This window comes from Phascolarctos cinereus, unplaced genomic scaffold (genome assembly GCF_003287225.1).
Source record: "Phascolarctos cinereus isolate Bilbo 61053 unplaced genomic scaffold, phaCin_HiC Scaffold_2;HRSCAF=192, whole genome shotgun sequence".
Classification (NCBI taxonomy): Eukaryota; Metazoa; Chordata; class Mammalia; order Diprotodontia; family Phascolarctidae; genus Phascolarctos; species Phascolarctos cinereus.
Window position 1 is genome coordinate 185454727 of NW_027555625.1, and position 19381 is coordinate 185474107.

At 33.8% G+C, this 19381-nt stretch overlaps 1 protein-coding gene across 2 annotated transcripts in view; it reads left to right on the forward strand.

Annotated features, from left to right (window-relative positions):
• ERICH1 (glutamate rich 1) overlaps window positions 1-19381 on the forward strand; it is a 94420-nt gene that overhangs the window by 61743 nt on the left and 13296 nt on the right. For both annotated transcript variants that reach the window (XM_020973012.2, XM_020973013.2), the window contains exon 4: window positions 17182-17553. In XM_020973012.2, the coding sequence (XP_020828671.1) occupies window positions 17182-17553 (372 nt within the window). The remainder of the gene's footprint in view (window positions 1-17181; window positions 17554-19381) is intronic.

Sequence of the window (19381 nt, forward strand, 5' to 3'; positions counted from 1 at the left end):
ATCCTCTGAGATTTATAGTAATTATATTATACTAGACAATGCTGTAATCTACTATCCTATTATATAATTTCTTATACTGTATTTTGAGGTTTTTAGAAAAGCTTGTTATTCAAATTTATCAACACATACATGTAACTATATGATTTATGTTAGAACTATTACAGCAGGTCATTATTTTCACCAAGTCACATATTACCATAGGTCAGTTTATAACAACACATAGCACAATTAATGTATATAAGATAGAAGCCAGAGGACTCCAGATGAGAAAAGTATATATGGGAAATATATAAAATATATTTTTAAATACATTATATATATATATATATATATTATATATTATATATTATAAATATATTTTTATATATTTAAATGTATATAAAATACATATGAGGGAAATATATTTAAAAAGTATGTAAGAGAAATATTAGTCTTATTCCTCAACATCAGGTTTCATAAAGGAGCTTCTCAATACCTAGGCAAGTGTTAATATTAATTTATTCTGCAAATTATTAAAATCAAATCATTTTAATAGTGGAAATAAAAATAAAAAATCACAAATTTAAATAGTTTACAATTTGTGACAAGAATTGAATATTTTAATTAGCCTAGATCCAATTTACATTATAACATATGGTTCTTGAACTATGTCCATCTTGACTGAAAGTAGGCCATTATTCTGATGCAGTGAAGTTTCAAATGATATTGACACCTTTCAGCTTTTTTTCTCTTTCTAATCTGTGTCTTTCTTATAGTATATCGAAGTGCCATTGTAAGGCATTGCTTGGCATCCTAGCCAGTTTGATTAATTTGGTTACAATTGATTTGATTTGATTTGATTTGATTAATTTGGTTTCAATTACTTAAAAAAAAATGAAGTCTGAGAGTATTCCTGGAGTTAGCAGGTTTTCATTGACCAGTAATCAGTGATGGGTAGGCATGTATAACATCATTAATAAGGTTTTATGCTTATTCTTATATTTGTGATACTCTTGAAAAATTAAAAAGCAAGCTAGCCCTACAAAGTTAACAATTATCACTACTTTTTGTGGCAAACTTTAGTAACATAAGACTTTTAACATCTAAATCTCTTAAAACTTTTCCCCTTAAGCAGATGTCAGACTGGAAGACAGTGAGTGTTTACAAGTCTGGAGTACTGTGGCTTCTATCACATTGCTGAGATTCAGGGGACAGTCTCATTTAAGAATTTTTCTTTATTCATTTAAGTCACAGTGTGTGTGTGTGTCAACTGGTAGAAATGGGAGATAGCTTTAAAACATTTCATAGAATCATAGTTTTTGAGACATAATCTCAAATAGGATTTGATTAAGGACAGAGTGAATGTAAGATATCAGGAATATAGAATTTATCCGTTACTGTGCATAGTCAAAATTTATGTAGTGCTTTAAGATTTATAAATTTATATATGCAATCTCATTTCCTGTAATCCTTACAATACCCCTGTGAGGTAGGTACAATTGTTATCCCCTTTTTATAGGCAAAGAAAATGAGGCACAGGAAGATTAAGGATCACACAGCAAATGTGTCTAAGGCAGGATTCAAACTCAAGTCTTTCTAATTCCTGGTACCGAACTCTAGCCACCACACCATGGCTAAAAAGCTTCAACATAAGCTTTGCATAAGGTCATGCAAAGATCTTGCTCTAATAATAATCAATAGCATAAAAGGACAACTTGATTTTCCTGAAACCTTGTCACTGTGAACCAATATTTGGTAAAAGTGACCATTTGGAACTGTTAAGTATCTCTTCCACTTCCAACTAGTTGGCCACCCTGTATTAGAGGGTGAGTTTCTAGGCTTTTTCCACCAGAGGGCTCTCATCTTCTAGTTTGGTTCCATCAAGGGCAATTCTGGCTGCATCTTAGAAAAGGAATCCTACAATCATAGAATGGTAAAGCTGGAAAGGACCTTAAAGACCATCTAGTCTAATCTCAGTTCACAAATGAGTAAACTGAGTTTCAGAGAATAAAGGTAACTTGCCCAAGATCATACCACTAGTAAGTGGCTAAGCTGAGAATCAAACCCAGGTCTTCAAGTTCCATGGGGATTCTTTCTCCTTCTATTCTGTAGAATACTATCTTTCTCATCCTGTTTCTTAGGACAGTTGTTTTATATATTTTATTGACTGAATAAACCAGTAGACAGTGTACAGCTGTTGAGTGAATAGCTTGAGTAAATTCATTGATGTCCCAATAGATTCCATTTTTTTTACATCCAAGGAGCCTTATACTACATGTGCTATAATTTTCATGAGAAACTGAGTAGGAAAAATAGATCCTTGACAATGAAACATATTTTTTAACCTAAAAATGGGGTTATTTACTCTATTTCCTCTTCTGCTAATCTAGGAAATTTATATTTTTGTAAATATTCATCCATTTCACTTAGATTGTTAGATTTATTGGCACACAATTGGGCAAAATAGCTCCTAATTACTGTTTCATTTCCTCTTCATTAGTAGTGAATTTGCCCTTTTCATTTTTTATACTGGTACTTTGGGGTTTTTTTGTAATCAAACTAACCAATGGTTTATCTTAGTGGGTTTTTTTTTCATAAAATCAGCTCCTAGTTTTATTTATTAGTTCAATGGTTTTCTTTCCATTTTATTAATCTCTCATATGATTTTCAGAATTTCCAATTTGGTATTTAATTGGAGATATTTAATTTGTTCTTTTTCTAGATTTTTTAGTTGCATGCTCAATTCATTGATTTGTTCTTTCTCTATTTTATTGATGTAAGTGTTTAGAAATACAAATTTTCCCCTAAGTACTGCTTTGGCTGCATCACATAAATTTTGGTATTTGGTCTCATCATTGTTGTTCTCTTTAATGAAATGATTGATTGTTTCTATGATTTGTTCTTTGACCCACTCATTCTTTAGGATTAGATTACTTAATTTCCAATTAATTTTTAATCTGTCTTTCCATGGTCCTATATTAAATGTAATTTTTATTGCATTATGATCTGAAAGTGATGCATTTAATCTTTCTGCATTTAATTGTGAGGTTTTTATACTCTAATAAATAGTCGGGTTTTGTATAGGTACCATGTACCACTGAGAAAAAGGTACAATTCCTTTCTATCCTTATTCAGTTTTCTTCAGAGATCTACCATGTCTAACTTTTCTAAAATTCTATTTACCTCCTTAACTTCTTTTTTGCTTATTTTGTGGTTAGATTTATTGAGTTCTGAGAGGGGAAAGTTAAGGTCCCCCACTAGTATAGTTTTATCGTCTATTTCCTCTTGTTGCTCGTTTAACGTCTTTAGAAATGTGTATGCTATACCATTTGGTGTATATATGTTTAGTGTTGATATGGTACCTTTCAATAAGGTATAGTTTTCTTCTTTATCTCTTTTAATTAGATCTATTTTTGCTTTTGCTTTGTCTGAGATCATGATTACTACCCCTGCTTTTTTTATTTCAGATGAAGCATAACTGCTCCAGTCTTTTACCTTTACTCTGTGTGTCTCTCTACTTCAAATGTGTTTCTTGTAAACAATATGTTGTAGGATTCAGGTTTTTAATTCACTCTGCTATCCACTTCTGTTTTATGGGTGAGTTCATCCCATCCACATTCATGATTATAATTACTAATTTTGTATTCCCTCCATCACATTTTCCCCTTTATTCCCCCCTTTCTATCTTTCTCTCCCCCCACACCCCCACCCCTCTCTCTCTTTGTCTCTGTTCCTTCCTCTTCCCTAGTGTTTTGGGTCTGACTACCACGTCCCTCAATCTGCCTTCTACTCTATAAGCCCCACCCCATTTCTTGTCCTCCTCACCTCCTACTTCCCTATAAGGTAAGATAGATTTATGTAGCCTACTGATCATGCATGTTATTCCCTCTTTGAAACAAATTCATTGAGGGTATGGTTCAAATGATGCTCACCCCTTTACTTTCTTTCATTCCACTGTAATTGGTCTTTTGTACCTCTTCATGTGAGATAATTTACCCCATTCTACCTCTCCCTTCCCCTTCTCCCAGTGTAATCCTTTTTCTCACCACTTAATTTTTTTATATCATCCTATCAAATATACCTGCACCCTGTGATTATGTATACTCCTTCTAAATGCCCTAATAGTAATACAGTTCTTAAGAGTTACAAGTACAGTCTTTCCATGTATGGATATAAACAGTTTAACCTTATTGAGTTACTTATGTATTCTCTTTCCTGTTTACCTTTTTATACTTCTTTTGAGTCTTATATTTGAAAATTGAATTTTCTGTTTAGCTCTAGTCTTTTCATCAGGAATGTTTGAAAGTCCTCTATTTTATTGAATATCCATTTTTCTCCTGAAGGATTATGCTCAGTTTTGCTGGGTAGATGATTCTTATTTGTAATCCAAGCTCCTTTGCCTTACAGAAATCCTTTAATATAGAAGCTGCTAAATCCTGTGTAATTCTGAATGTGGTTCCACAATATTTGATTTGTTTCTTTCTGGCTGCTTGTAGTACTTTTCTCCTTGACCTGAAAGCTCTGGACTTTGGCTATACTAGTCCTGAGAGTTTTCATTTTGGGATCTCTTTCAGGTAGTGATTGATGGATTCTTTCAATTACTATTTTACCCTCTGGTTCTAGGATATCAGGACAGTTTTCCTTGCTAATTTCTTGAAAGATACTGTCCAGACTCCTTTTACTGATCATGGCTTTCAGGTAGTCCAGTAATTCTTAAATTAGCTCTCTGGATCTGTTTTCCAGGTCAATTGTTTTTTCAATAAAACATTTCACATTGTGTTTTATTTTTTCACTCTTTGGACTGTGATTGATTTATTCTTACAGAGTCATTAGCTTCTACTTACCTAATTATAATTTTTAATGAATTATTTTCTTCAGTTAGCTTTTGTATCCTTTTCCATTAGTGAAATTCTACTTCCTAAAGAGTTGTTTTCTTTGATGAATTTTTATACATCTTTCTATTTTTGGTGCTTCTCTTACCATGCTGTTGACTCTTTTTTCATAATTCTCTTGCATAATTCTCATTTCTTTTCCCAATTTTTCTTCTGCATCTCCTCTTTTGATTTTTAAAATCCTTTTTGAGCTCTTCCAGGAGTTCTTTTTGGCCTTGAGACCAATTTATATTTTTCTTTGAGGCTTCACATGTAGACATTTTGACATTGTTGTCCTCTACTAAGTTTGTGTTTTGATCTTCCCTGTCACCATAGTAGCTTTCTCTGATCAGGGTTTTTTTTCTGTTGTTGTTGTTGTTGTTTTCATTTTTTGCTCATTTTCCAGACTATTTTGTGACTTTTAAAGTTGACCTCTGCTCCTGGGATACAGAGAGCACTGTCCTAAGCTTCTTACTACTGCTGCACTAGGGTCTTTGGGCCTGGCAGCTCACTTGTTGCCTTGGGGACTGAAGGTTTCACAGCTGACCCACTATGCCACTGACCTGCTGTGCTAAGGCTGCCTCAGTTGCTGATCTGTGCTGGGGTTAGGGGACTCCCATTGGCTTGCCCAGATACTGCCTGCACTGGACTGTGCTCCCCTTTTACCCAAGTGAGAGAGAGTTTTCATACGTTCCTAAGTTATTTTGGGCTGGAAAATTGTTTCATCATATCTCTTTGCGGATTCTGCTGCTTCAAAATTCTTTGTGAGGCTTGATATAAAATTCTTTGGAGGGAAATTTGAGCCTTTTCTCTGCATCTTGGCTCCACCTCCAAGAAACATCTTCTCAGTGACATCAAGAAAACAGTGATGATAATCAGTATATATAAAATGGATCAGGTATACCTAATTCAAAATGAAAAAGCAAAGCAGTTTTGTCTTTTGACTTGGGAAACATTGATAGTGGTTTTTAAAATCTACCTAAAAATTGTAGAACCTTCTAATTTTATAGCATCATAGGAGGAGCAATCTAATATTATAATTTTTTTTTGAGAATAAAAGGACAAATGTATCATTTCTCTAGATTTGGTTCATGCACTCTATGTATTTTCTTTGAATGTTACTGAATCCACATTTCATTGCTTATGGGTTTTTTTTTTTGGTGGGGGTGGTGAGGAGAAGTCTTCCTAGAGCGATATTATAGTTGGGATTTTTGTCTTGAAACAGCAGGAGGTAGGCCAGAATCCTAGACCTAAGCTCAACAAAGGAATATCTGAAGAACATGAGTCAAAAACTGATGTCAAAGAGATCTAGAAGTAGGGTAGGCAGTTAAAGTGAGACTCTGGGAGCTCAGAGAGTAAAATCAAAGGATATCAGAAGGACATCTGGCGCCATGACAAAATGGCTCACAGGCAGGTAAAAACAAAGAGATGTTCTTATGTTCAAGTGTTATCCTTGCCCATCAACATCTCCTTAAGTCCAGGAACCTGGCAATAACCCACAAATGTAGATAAATTACATTGATTTGTAGATACTGCAAAGTTTCTAGCCTCTCAAACTTAATCTGCAAACTTGTATATGAAGTATTATCCATTTGTTGGAGATTAATAACAAATTTCATTTTTAAAGAGAAAAATCTTTGGATAATGCTTATGTTACTAGAATACATTTTCTAAAAACAGTTTTTTAGTTGTTTGTATACGTAAGTTAAATTACAAATCTTCAAAATATGTTATTCATACAAGAACAAATTTTGAGTTTACTTCAAAGAAATTATCTGTAAACACCCAGCTAATTATGTATGTAAAAAGATAGTTTGGGTGGCAGAAACCTATCATAGTTAAATGTTCTTGAAACAATTTGTTGTGTACTGAAGTAAGCAACAACTTCAGTTGCCCAAGTATAAGAAAAGTAAGAAATGTGGTGGAGAGTCAACGAGCAAATATTTTTTAAAAGTGCTTCAGGTAATAAAACGTTCTTAAAATTAATTAGTTTCATCAAAAATCTGTTCTCAGGAGCAACCTACTGCAGTATTATAATCAGACAGTCTGGCATCTGATAGTGAGATGTTAATTCAGATTCATCATAATTATGCCTAATTATTAATCAAGGAGGCTGAAAGAGTGACAAACTCAGTTGCATTTTAATAAATCTATGGGTTCATACAATGAATAGTACCAAATTTGGGGGGTCACCAGCAGTATTGGCAATAGGAAGGCTCAAAACATTTTCTGAGTTATAGGAATAGTTCCTCTAAAGCCCTAGGCTTCAATCTAAAAGTATTGAGCAAAATGACAAGCCTGTTATCATATAACTAGACTCATCATCAGTAGCTTTTATCATGAGTTCTATAGGATCAAGATTGGTCATTATAATTAATCAATTCTACTGTTTATAATGCTTTCATTTACATTATTTAAGTAATTATGTATCTTGTTCTTCTGGTTCGACTTGCCTTGCTCTGCCTTAGCCCTTTTTAAAAAATTTGATCATTTTTATTTCACTTTTATCTTTTAATAAGTATTTTTAAATTAATCTATCACACTACTTCCTGTCCAGAACAAATTAAAAAAATAAGATAAAATAAAATTGTCTGCATAGCTGCATAGTTTGAAACAAATTCCCACATCAACCACATAAATACATATATATATGTATATGTGTGTGTGTATACACACACACACATACACACACACACCACAATGTATATGTATGTATGCATGTATTTAAGTTCATACTTTCTCTGTCAGGCGGTGGATGATATGTTTCATCTTCATGCTTTTGGACTCATTTATCATTGTGTTGATTAGTAGATGTAGATGTATAAATGTTGTTGTCATTGTGTAAATTGTTCTAGTTCTGCTCACTTCACTCTGCCAAATGAGAGAGTTTTTCCCTAGGTAACATGTTTCCCACTTTGTCAAACACTGAGTTATTGAGTTCTGTTTTTTCTGAACTCCCTTGTCTAGTCTGTTCTATCAAACTATCTCTGTTTTTTAACCAGTACGAGAGACCAAATTTTTTTAAATTACTGCTGCTTTGTAATATAGTTGAAACTCTGAAAGTGCAAGTCTCTCTTCATCTTTATTGTTTTTCATCATTTCTCTTGAAATTCTAGATCTTTTGTTTTTCTGAATAAATTTTGTTAGCATTTTATCAAGCTCTGTAAATTACCTCTTGGTAATTTAGGTTGGTATAGCATTAAAAGTATAAATTAATTTTGATAGTGTTGTCATTTTTTAAAATATTGGCATGGCCTCTCCATGAGCACTGAATATTCCTCCAGCTAATTAGGTTGTTTTTTAATTCTTTAAGGAGCACTTTGTCATTGAATCTATATGTCTTTTGTGTGCTCAGGGAGGTTGATCCCCAGATATTTTATGCATGTTGTAGTTATTTGGAATAGTATTTCCCTTTCTATTATTGCTTCTTGTGTCTTATTATTATAAAGAAATGCTGTTGATTTGTGAGAACTTATTTTATAGCCTTTAACTTTGCTGAAGCTGTTAATTGTCTCAGTTGCTATCTTTGCTGATTCCTGGGCTTTTCCAAGTAAACAGACATATCAGCAAACAGAAATAGTTTTATCTTCTTCTTGCCTCTCTTTATTCCTTTAATTCCTTTCTCTTACCTTATTGCTATTAATAGCATTTCCAGAGCTATATCAAGTAATAGTGGGGAGAGCAGTTCATAGTGATTTAACAGCATGTGATACACAAGATCTCACTGCCTCCCTCCTTCCTTTAATATCCCTTCTCAGTTATCACTCCCAAGGACTTCTTCCCATCCTTCTACTTTTTTTTTCTGTATCCAGAGCACTCTAACAGATTGGTAAATTAGAAAAATCAGTTAGAACTTAGAGGATCTTTAACCCACTAAGACCATCTTTTTAATGCTCTGTTGTAGGGGTGGAAATGTGATATTGGTAAGTAGCTATGTCTTTGTATCCTTCCTGCCATCTGAGATGGTTAAATAGTTAATAAATAGGAAATCTGAATGATTTTTAAGCAGAAATTTAATTATCAACTTACAAATCAAATTTGAAAATAACAATATGATAAACCCAGTTATATTCTTTATTTTACTAAAATATTGTTATTTGAAATTCTGTATGTAGCTTTACTTATTTGGTTAAATTCTTTAATCCCATTCAGTCTCATTCACTTGCTCACTTTTAATACAAAGCATATGCTTTGATCACTGTCTTTAAAGAAGTAAAATATACTTGGTTAGCCTGTAAGAAAAATGGTATTACTTGTAAATGACAACTGACTTGCCATGTAATAGTACAAACTAGCTTCTGTTTTTATGTGTGCAAACTGAGCATTTCTTTGAGATCTTTTTTAACTAAGGTGTTATTATGTAACTTGTGGTTTGAGTATGAACATATGCATACTATAATTACTAAAATGATTGGATTGAACTAGAGAGAGTAAAAACAAAATGTCTACAACCAAAACTGTGACAATTGTCAAATATAAAAATCTGTGATAAATCTGTAAACTCCACTTTTCCTTAAATATAGGAAAGATTTTTATATAGATTTTTCTTTATGCTGATATGAAGTTTAAAAAAAAACCACTAAGTCTCAGTTTTTAAGCTAAGTGGACATACAACTAATTGTGTATAACCTAGCTACAAAAATTTCTTAAACAAAAATTTTTCTTAAGCAGTGGAAAAATATAGTCATAAAGATGAAATATAGACAGTGTGATCACATTAAAGGAAAATATTCTATAAAAAATTATTTATTTTATCAAAATCCCAGGCATCTTTTAAGATCCAATAAAAAGTCATGTCTAAACTTCTATGTCATTTATTATCTGTAATATGCATGTGGTATTTACTTACTCTGCTTTGTTAGTTCTTTTTCATCCTCATGTTTCCTTCAAAGCTCAGATCTAGTGCCTCTTATCTCCCTAAAGCCTTTTCTAATGCCCCAGATGCAAGTCCCCCCCAAAAAATTTTTTACTTGCATTTATTTTGTATTTATATATTTTCTATGTACTTATGTATGTACATGTTGTATCCTGTGATAGAACCAAGTTCTTTGAGGGGAGGGACATTTTTGATTTTGTCTTTCTAATTTCCATGCCTGGAACAAGGTAGAGCTTCATAAATGTTTGCTAGTCAAAGAATTGATTTTCAACTAGATTAACCGTCTAGTGGCCAGGGTTGCAGTATCAGGGCTCATTGTATGCCCTTAAGCACCTGATATAATGTTCATAGTCAATGTTCAGTAACTACTTCTTTATTAACTGATTATCTCCACTTCAATTTTGATCACTTTACTTCTCTGAGCCTCAGTTTATTCACCTGTTATGATGGCAATAATAATATCTACACTCCCCATCTCACAGGGTTGTTTTGAAGAAAGCATTTGTCAACTGCTAAAGTAGTATATAAAAGTGAGTTTTTCTATCAAAAGGGCATCATGGAGGAAGTAGTATTTGAACTGAATTTCTAAAGATTGGTTGGCTTCCATGAGGTGCAGAGTATATAGAAGAGGGAAGAGGGGAAAAAAAGATGAGAAGTCTAAGGTTTAGAGAAGAGTTGTATAAGATGAGACTGGAAAAGTAGATTAGATATAGGCTATGGAAGGCCTTGAATGTCAAGGTAAGGAGCTGAATGTTAATTTGACATTTGATAGGGAATTACTGAAGGCATTTAGGAAGATTAATCTGGCAGTAGTATATAGGACAGATTGTAGGGAGTAGGAAGAACAGTAGTAGTAGGAAGAACACTTGCCAGGTAATTGTTCAGGTGAGACATAATGATGGTGCTAATGTGTTGGCAACTAGAAGTAGGAATGGATAGAGGGGAATAAACCTAAAAGATTTTGTAAAGTGATAGTCTATGGAATTTAGTGCATTTGAGACCCAGACAGAAAGTAAAAGCAAAGATAGCACTTCACATTTGAGCCTGGGCACCTGGGAAAGTGGTGGTGCCAGTAATAGAAGCAGCATAATGAGGAATAAGAGCACTTTGGGGAAAGAGTGATATGTTCAGCTTTGATAATGCTGAGCTTAAGATGTGACATGGTCCTTGCTCTACAAGAGCTAGAGGAAGTGGACATGGAACAGGACATGATAGCTACGTCCAGGTATTTGAAAGGCTATCATATGAAAGAAGAATTAAATTTGACCTCAGAAAGAACTTGGAATGAACAATGGAGGAAGTCAGAAAAGATTCAGATTTGGAATTGATATAAGGAAAAGCCTATTAACAAAGAGAGCTATTCAAAAGTAGATTAGACTATGTCAGCTGCTAGGGGGTCTGCCCTTACTTATGCCTTTGGTCTTCCAGACAAGGCTAGATTACCTAATTGGTTGTGTTGTCAGGAGGATTCATTGTTTTCAAGTTAGAGTTAAACTTGAAATGGCCACTTTTCCAACTCTTGAGAATTTATTATTCTTGATAGTGATATTAAGATGTATTGTATTTCCAGTAGAGCCAGCCACCAAAGTTTGTTATGCAATCTATAGTCATATGAAAAAGTGTTCTAAATCACTGTCAATTAGAGAAATGTAAATTAAAACAACTTTGAGGTACTACCTTTTACCTATCAGATGGGCTAATATGATAGAAAAGGAAAATGACAAATGTTAGAAGTGATGTGGAAAAATAAGGACACTAATGCATTGTTGGTGGGGTTTTGAACTGATCCAACCATTCTGGAGAACAATTTGGAACTATTCCCAAAGTATAAAATTGTATATAGTCTTCGACCCAGCAGTACCACTATTAGGATTGTATCCCAAAGAGATCAAAGAAAAGGGAAAAGCACCTAATATTTATAGCAAATCTTTTTGTGGTGACAAAGAATTAGAACTTGAAGGGATACCCATCAGTTGGGGAATGGTGGAACAAGTTGTAGTATATGATTCTGATGGAATTTTATTGTGCTGTTGATGGAATATTATTGTGCTATAAGAAATGATGAGCTCTAAGATGCCATTAGGAAAACCTGGAAGGACTTACACAAACTTATTTGAAGTGAAGTGAACAGAACCAGGAGAACATTGTACACACTAACAGAAATGTTGTAGGATGCTCAACTGTGAATGACTTAGCTGTTCTCAGCAATACAGTGATACATGACATCCGAGAACTTAAGATGAAAAATGCTATCCATTAACAAGGAAGGAACTGAGAGTCTGAATGCAAATTGAAGCATAGTTTTTAAACTTTCTTCATTTTTCTTTTTTTTCCCTCTGCATTTTCTTTTATAACATGGCTAATATGGAAATGTTTTGCAAGACTGTACATCTGTAATCTGTATAAAATCGTTTGCCTTCTCAAGGAGTTGTGAAGGGAGGGAGAGAATTTGAAACTCAAAATTTTTTTAAAATATTTTTAAAAATTTACATTGAGGTAGCTAGGTGGTGCAGTAGATAGAGCACCACCCCTGGAGTCAGGAGGACCTGAGTTCAAATCCAGTCTCAAACCAGATACTTGACACTTACTAGCTGTGTGACCCTGGGCAAGTCACTTAGCTCCAACTGCCTTGCCCCCCCAAAAAAAATTACATGGAATTGAGAAAAAATAAAAGTCTTAAAAAGAACAGGAAAAAATAAATATTAGCTTAAATACTAATTTTTAAAAAAAGACTGTCATTGTACAAATGTGCACAACCAACCCTTTCGAAGTTTCTAAGTTTGACTGAGTGGAAGTTAACTACCTATTTGGTACTACCCCAATTTCAGTGATTATCATTATTTACTATATATTTTTCTAGGCTGATAAAAATCTGAACAATGTAATGAAAATATCAATAAAGAGAAAATGAAATATCTGACTGAAAAGAGTTCTTAGTAATTATAGAAAATATGACCTTTGCAGTTTATAATAGAATTTACCTGAAGCTGAAGAGTTGATAGCCCAACACCTAAATTTAATTAGAGAATGACAAATTTGGAAGAGTATTTCAGTCCTTCTTCCAGTTAATCTAATCCTTGCCTTTTTTTCTCTTAAAAGTTTATTTTTCACTGTATATTTCATTGTCAGTAAATTTTTGGTCCATTAATATAAATTCTCTCTCTCTGGTGCAGAATACAGTGTAATCATACCTTTCCCTCCTGTTTAATTCCCATATATGTTTTGCATCAACGTTTGTACAACATATCTAATCAATTCTCTGAAGACTGGTTCACTAAGTCTTTTAGTATGCTATGGGTACTGATACTTTTAGTACTGATGCTATCCATTTGTCTACCTTGATTTTCCCGTATGACCAGTCTACCTCCTTTCCCAATCATATATTTCCTAGATGATATCCTTTAAGCCATTTCTTACACATAAACTATCATTGAAAATAGTATTGCAGTCTGTTTATTCCTAGCATTTGATTCTTCAGAGATGATTGCATTCTGTTTTGCAGTCATATTAGCATCATCAAAAGATTGGTGCAAAAAATATAGGGTGTTGTGTCAAAATTGTTCATAATTGTTGAAAGTGGCGTACAGTTTCTGCAATGCAGTCCAGCCTGGTCTTTTTCTTTTTTTCAGTTCTAGTCTCTTGAGTATCACAGAATCATAGAAATTTAAGGTTTGAAGGGAACTTGGTAACTATATAATTCAGTCCATAACCAGTAAAGAATTCCCACTATGGCATAGCCAACAAATGGTCAGCCCATTCCTTCTTGGGATAGTTAGGAAGTTGTTCTGGATAGCAAGCCAAAATTTGTCTCTACAAATTCTACCAACTGCTCCTAGTTCTTCCCTCAGAGTCCTAACAGGACAAGTCCTTTTTCCATGTCATAGTCTTTCAAATAATTAAAGGCTATAACACTAATAATAATAATGTTAGCAAACATTTATATAGCACCTACTAACCTACTAAGTGCTAAGCACTTTACAAATATTATGTTAAATTAAATAAATCTATCATGTAACTCTTCTCCAAGCTAAGCCTCTTATTTCCTTCAATTAGTCTCCCTATGTCATAAACTTGCAGCCTTTTAGGATTCTGTAACCAAGTAGATTTTTTTTTAAAGTCTTTTTTTTTTTTTCAGATTACAGTATCTGTTTAGATGGACAACCATATCTTTGATCATTTTTAGATCCATGAGTACAATGCAGAATTGAATAGTTTGTAAAGATTGAAAAAAAATAATTTGTAGAAAGTATAAAGTTCATTTAAGGCCCCTGGCTTTTCCCTGAAGCAAAAGGAACATCTTTTTAATGCCATAATTCTTCTGCTGCAGGCTCAGATTCTTATAATCTAGCCACTGCTCTGATTTTCACAATCTAGCCTATAGCTCACAGGTGCTCAGATTCCTTAAGTCTGGCCAATATGGTGCATCTTTAATAAACCTTGTCTTTGGCTGAAAGAAGGGTTGGGTCGAATTCTTTCGGACAGGACCCGCGTGTCATGATTTTGTAGTTCCAGCACCCCAAAACCTCTAGACTTCATCAAAGTGACTTGCCTGAGATCACACAGATAGTAATGCCAGAGGCAGAATTTGAACCCAGGTCCTCTGACTTCAGAGCCAATGCTCTCTCCATTGTACCATGCTGCCTTGTGCTGCCACTCTCTCCATGCTCCATCCCTCTCCCTACAACACTGAGGAATGAAACACCTTCCACCTCTATAAATGCTCCTCTGGTGCTCTCTTTAGGGGTCAGGAGTGGTCAACAAATCTTGTCTTGTCCTAATGGTTGAGACAGCTGGAAAAAACTTCTCCAAGCACATTAAGCCACCTATTCTCTCAATAACCACATTTAAATTAACTTCTTTTATTGATTTAATTAATTAAATTAAATTTCAATTAATTAAATTAAATTTTTAAAAATTACTTTTAAAAAATTATGTACTTTACAGACATAATTCTTCTGGTGTGATTATATGACTACAAGTACAACCCTTAAAGAATTGAAATTGATTACCATCCACCCTGCAATGGAGAAGTGAAGGTAGACATGTATAAAACTGCATCATATTACAAACCCAGGATTACAAAGGAGTAGCAGAATAATAAAAGATGTCATCAGTGAAATGTTTGAGACAAAAAGGTGGGCTTGTCACAGGGTGAGACTGAAGGATAACTAATTAATTGTTTATATCTACCATTGATATCTTTATTATGCCAAGAGAAATGAGGGAGGGAACTCACCACATTGGATGGATTATCTGTTGAAAGCTTAGAGAAACATGTAGAAAAGTGTCACACAGGATGGGCAAGCATAGACAAGTTACATGCAGCATTGGAATTCCCATAGTAATGAGATCCATTTGAGCATTACACTGTTATTTAGCACCAAAATGCAATATCAGTGGCCTTACTTTTAAATAGTTGCCAGAAAGATAGTTGTCTAGTATGTGATATTTTTGGTTGTTCTTTATCAAGCTAATTATCCTAAAGTAAGTCACTTATACTAGAAAAAAGCATAGACACCATCATGTTTATAGCATTACTACTTTAAGAGATTAGTCCATGAACCCCCAGAAAGACCCTTGACGACCATCAGTAAATCCTAAAGTAGACTTTGAGAATCCTTGAGTTAGAACAACATTTCAGAGTGAAATATAGAAAATCCAACAATGAATCAAATACATAAAACACTTATTTTGAAACAAATTATGTACTACAAGGTAATTTTATGAAATGGCCCTATGGGGAATAATTTGGACCAAAAAAGAAGGTGTTTGATACAAAGGGATGTCAGGCAAAGCTAGAGAAAGTGAGAACTTCCATTTAACACAGTAGTGATGAAATGCTTTTTTTTCCCTCCAATATTTTAAGCCTTTTTGTTATTTTCTGTCTACAGTTTGTTATTTGATTTGCTGTTATTCTTGGTCAAACCTGTAATTTAATTGATATAGGGAGTAACAAATCAGGAAATTCCCTCTATTAATGCAGATTGGCCCTTGCTCTACAACTTAAGAGTCTTAGAGAGTTGTCTGGGACACTAATTGTGACTTGCTCAGAGTCAATCAGTCAATAAACATATATTAAGCACCTCCTATGTGCCAGTGTCTGTGCTAAATGCAATACAAAAAGAGGCAAAATACATCATCCCTCAAGAAACTCATGACCTAATGCTGGTGATAACAAGCAAACAGTCAGGTTATAAATAGATAAACAGGAAATAATTTTAAAAGGAAAGGTACTAGAATTAAGAACCATACAGCTAGAACAAGTTGTGGTATATGAATGTAATGGAATACTATTGTGCTATAAGAAATGATGAGCAGGCAGACTTCAGAAAAACCTGGAAAGACTTATATGAACTGATGCTTAGTAAAGTGAGCAGAACCAGTAGAACATTATACACAGTAACAGCCACATTATGCAATAACTTTGATAAACTTAGTTTTTCTCAGCAATGCAAGGATCTAAAAAAATTCCAAAAGACTCCTGAAGGAAAATGCTATCCACATCCAGAGAAAAAAAACTTTACAGTCTTAATGCAGATGGAAGCATACTATTTGCTATCTTTTTTTGTTGTTTTGGTTCCTCCCATTGGTTCTAATTCTTCTTTACAATATGACTGATGTGGGGGTAAAGAAAGGACACTTCAGTTATGTAGGACCAACAAAAGAAAGCCTTATCATGAAGTTAAGAGGATAACACATGGAATTTTTATGCAGCATTCAGGTCCACAAAATGTTCAAAGAATGACATTAAGGTACTTCCTGTATATTAGGTAGATCAGCTATGGAGAATTTCTGAGACAGCAAGGAGAAGAATAATATAAGTTTAAAAGGCATGGCTGGGTGAACATCTTCATTGGTAAACAGAATATTGGCCATAATAAGATCATATATTCATTGAAGCACTCACTTATGTATAGCATTATTTGTTGTTTCATTTTAATCATATCTAACTCTTTGTAACATCATTTTGGGGTTTTCTTGCAAAGATATTGGAGTGATTTGCCATTTCCTTCTCTAGGTCATTTTGTAGATGAGGAAACTAAGGCAGACAGGGCTAAGTGATTTGCCCAGGGTCACACAGCTAGTAAGTGTCTTAGGCCAGATTTGAACTCAGGAAGGTTAGTCTTCCTGAGTTCAGACCTGGCACTCTATCCACTTTGCCACAACAACAAGGCTCTTCCTTGGAACTCCTAGACTAAAGAGTACCTTGCATTGGCTGGGGAGAAAAAAAAAAAAGAATCATACAGCTAGTTTGAGTCAGAAGGGAAATTTGAATCCGGGTCTTTTTAACTCTTAGGTTGTCTTAGGATGACTCTTAGGATGTTTATCCATTATGCTATACTGCCTCCAAGTATTGGATATGAAACCAAATTAGATTATTTAAATTAATGTTGACCAAGATGTTTGCTGCAATCTTGTTATACTGATTACTGTTTCATTTTAATGCTTTTACAGAAGAGAATCCTCAAGAGCCACCAAAGAGGAGAAGAAGAAGAAAGCGGAAACCAAAGAATATTTTGCAAAATCCCCATAATGTCCATGTAGAACAAACCAAATTTGAGAAGAATGAGAGCCATTTACAAGAAAAATTACAGCCACAGCATACAGATGGCCCACAAATAAGCAAAAATAAAAAAAGGAAACTGAAAAAGAAACAGCAAAAGGAAAGGAAGAGAGCAGCTGGCCTACTAACAAAAGCCACTGGCATCAGTTTTACATACCAGCCTGAGAGCAGCAGTGAAGGAGAAGATTCTAAAGACACCAATGAAAAGGCAGATGGCATCCTAGACTTCTTGCAGGCAACACAAGAAATTTATTTCTCTGACAGTATGTTCTCTCCTATTTCATCTTTAGAATAATGGTACTAGTTTCGAATTTGGAAAATAGGCAATGCCATTCATATGTTTCTCCATAGAATATTCAAAATAAATAAATAGCACAGAGACAAATTTAGGATGTTTTAATTCTTCCAAACAAATATATTTGTACCTTGGCTGCTGGCTGAAGATATACCTAATGGAGCAAATTGCAGTCAGCCTCAGCAAAGTTCTTAAGAAGGATAATGTACACAAAACAAATTAATAGTTCCATTTTAAGATAGGTAGTCAGCATTAACTATGCTTCTATATAAAATACATACAGATAAGAGAATTTGGAAAATTCTACAACTTTATTTTCCTAACTTCATTATAAGTAAAAGTATTAATAGTTTATTCCTTTCTCTTCTCTACTAACTTAATAGTTTTTAGCATGCCTTTATTGAGCACTTACTATGTGCATAGGAGTGTCTAATATATGATAGTGAAATTATTTCTATTTATTAATACTAATGATAATGCCTTACATTTGTGTAGGTTTTTAAATCCCTGCCCTTCCTGATTTAAAAAAAAAAAAGGTGATCTGTAAGAGCCAATATGGGTTTACTAGAGAGAAAGATATGCCAGATTAATTGCATTTCTCCTTTTGGTAGTTATATGACTGAGGGTATGTTATTCGTATGGTATATATTGACCAGAATCAGTCTTGTCAGTCTCTCGTGATATCATTGTGGACAAAATGGAAATTTGCAGACTAAACGATAGTCTTTAGATGGATTTAACTATTTAAACAACCATACTCAGTGTTTATCAATAAATGTTATTCTGGAGGGAGTCCCCTATGACTCATCCTAATTCAGTATTTTTATCAGTATCTTGAATAAAAACATAGAAGGCATGTTTATCAAGTTTGTATATCTCACAAAAATGAGAATAATGCCTAAGGTTCATTGACAAATTCCATGGATTTGAGCTTTTTGTATACACATGCTCTAGGAGTCTCATGAACTGAATTTTTTTGTCTTTGGCACTAGTATGACTTGGCATATTTTTCTCAACAATTCACATGGGTCCTTCATTGAAAATAGGAGTCTAAATTTATTAATTGAGCAAAATTAAAATGTAAATGATCACATCTGGGAAATAAACTGAGAGACAAATATGCAAATCATTGTTCATTAAAAATGAGTAATTTTACTCAATCAGATAACTATTTTTCAAAAAGTACTCAAAATTTTTCATTGTTAAATCAACTTCTAAAGATGTAACCAAAGAAGGGAAGTGAATAGAGAATGATATGAGATTCATGTACATGCATAAATGTGGATAGTTAAGCAAAACAGAAGTTGACACTTTAAGGAACATATTTCTTAGAATAAAAACACAGAGTAATAAAGATAACTTTCTAGGAGCTTACTGTACTGTCCTTGGTGTGGAGTGTTGAAACTCTTGGTTAGCCAGTGAGGTAGTAATAGACCTTCTCTTTTCTTAATTATTATTTGCTCCTGGGTAGACAGAATGTTTTCCCATAGTAACTCTGTAATATGTCTTCTGCTTATGGTCTTAGTTGGTCTGTTCTTAAAGCAGTATGTTCTGTTACCAAGTCTTTGGAAGAATAAATTTTATTCAGAAAGAACAGAATAAGTTAAGTGGGTGAGGAGGAAGTATTGGTGACACTATATATTAAGAAGATATACATGAAGAACGTTTGGTGAAGATGGACAGCAACAAAAATGGAAGGAATATTGTCACGGTAGTAGATTACATAAAGGAGGAAATAGGTATAACAGATGAAGTAGAAGGAAGATGGAGGAATTCACTTCATCATGTGCACCCCA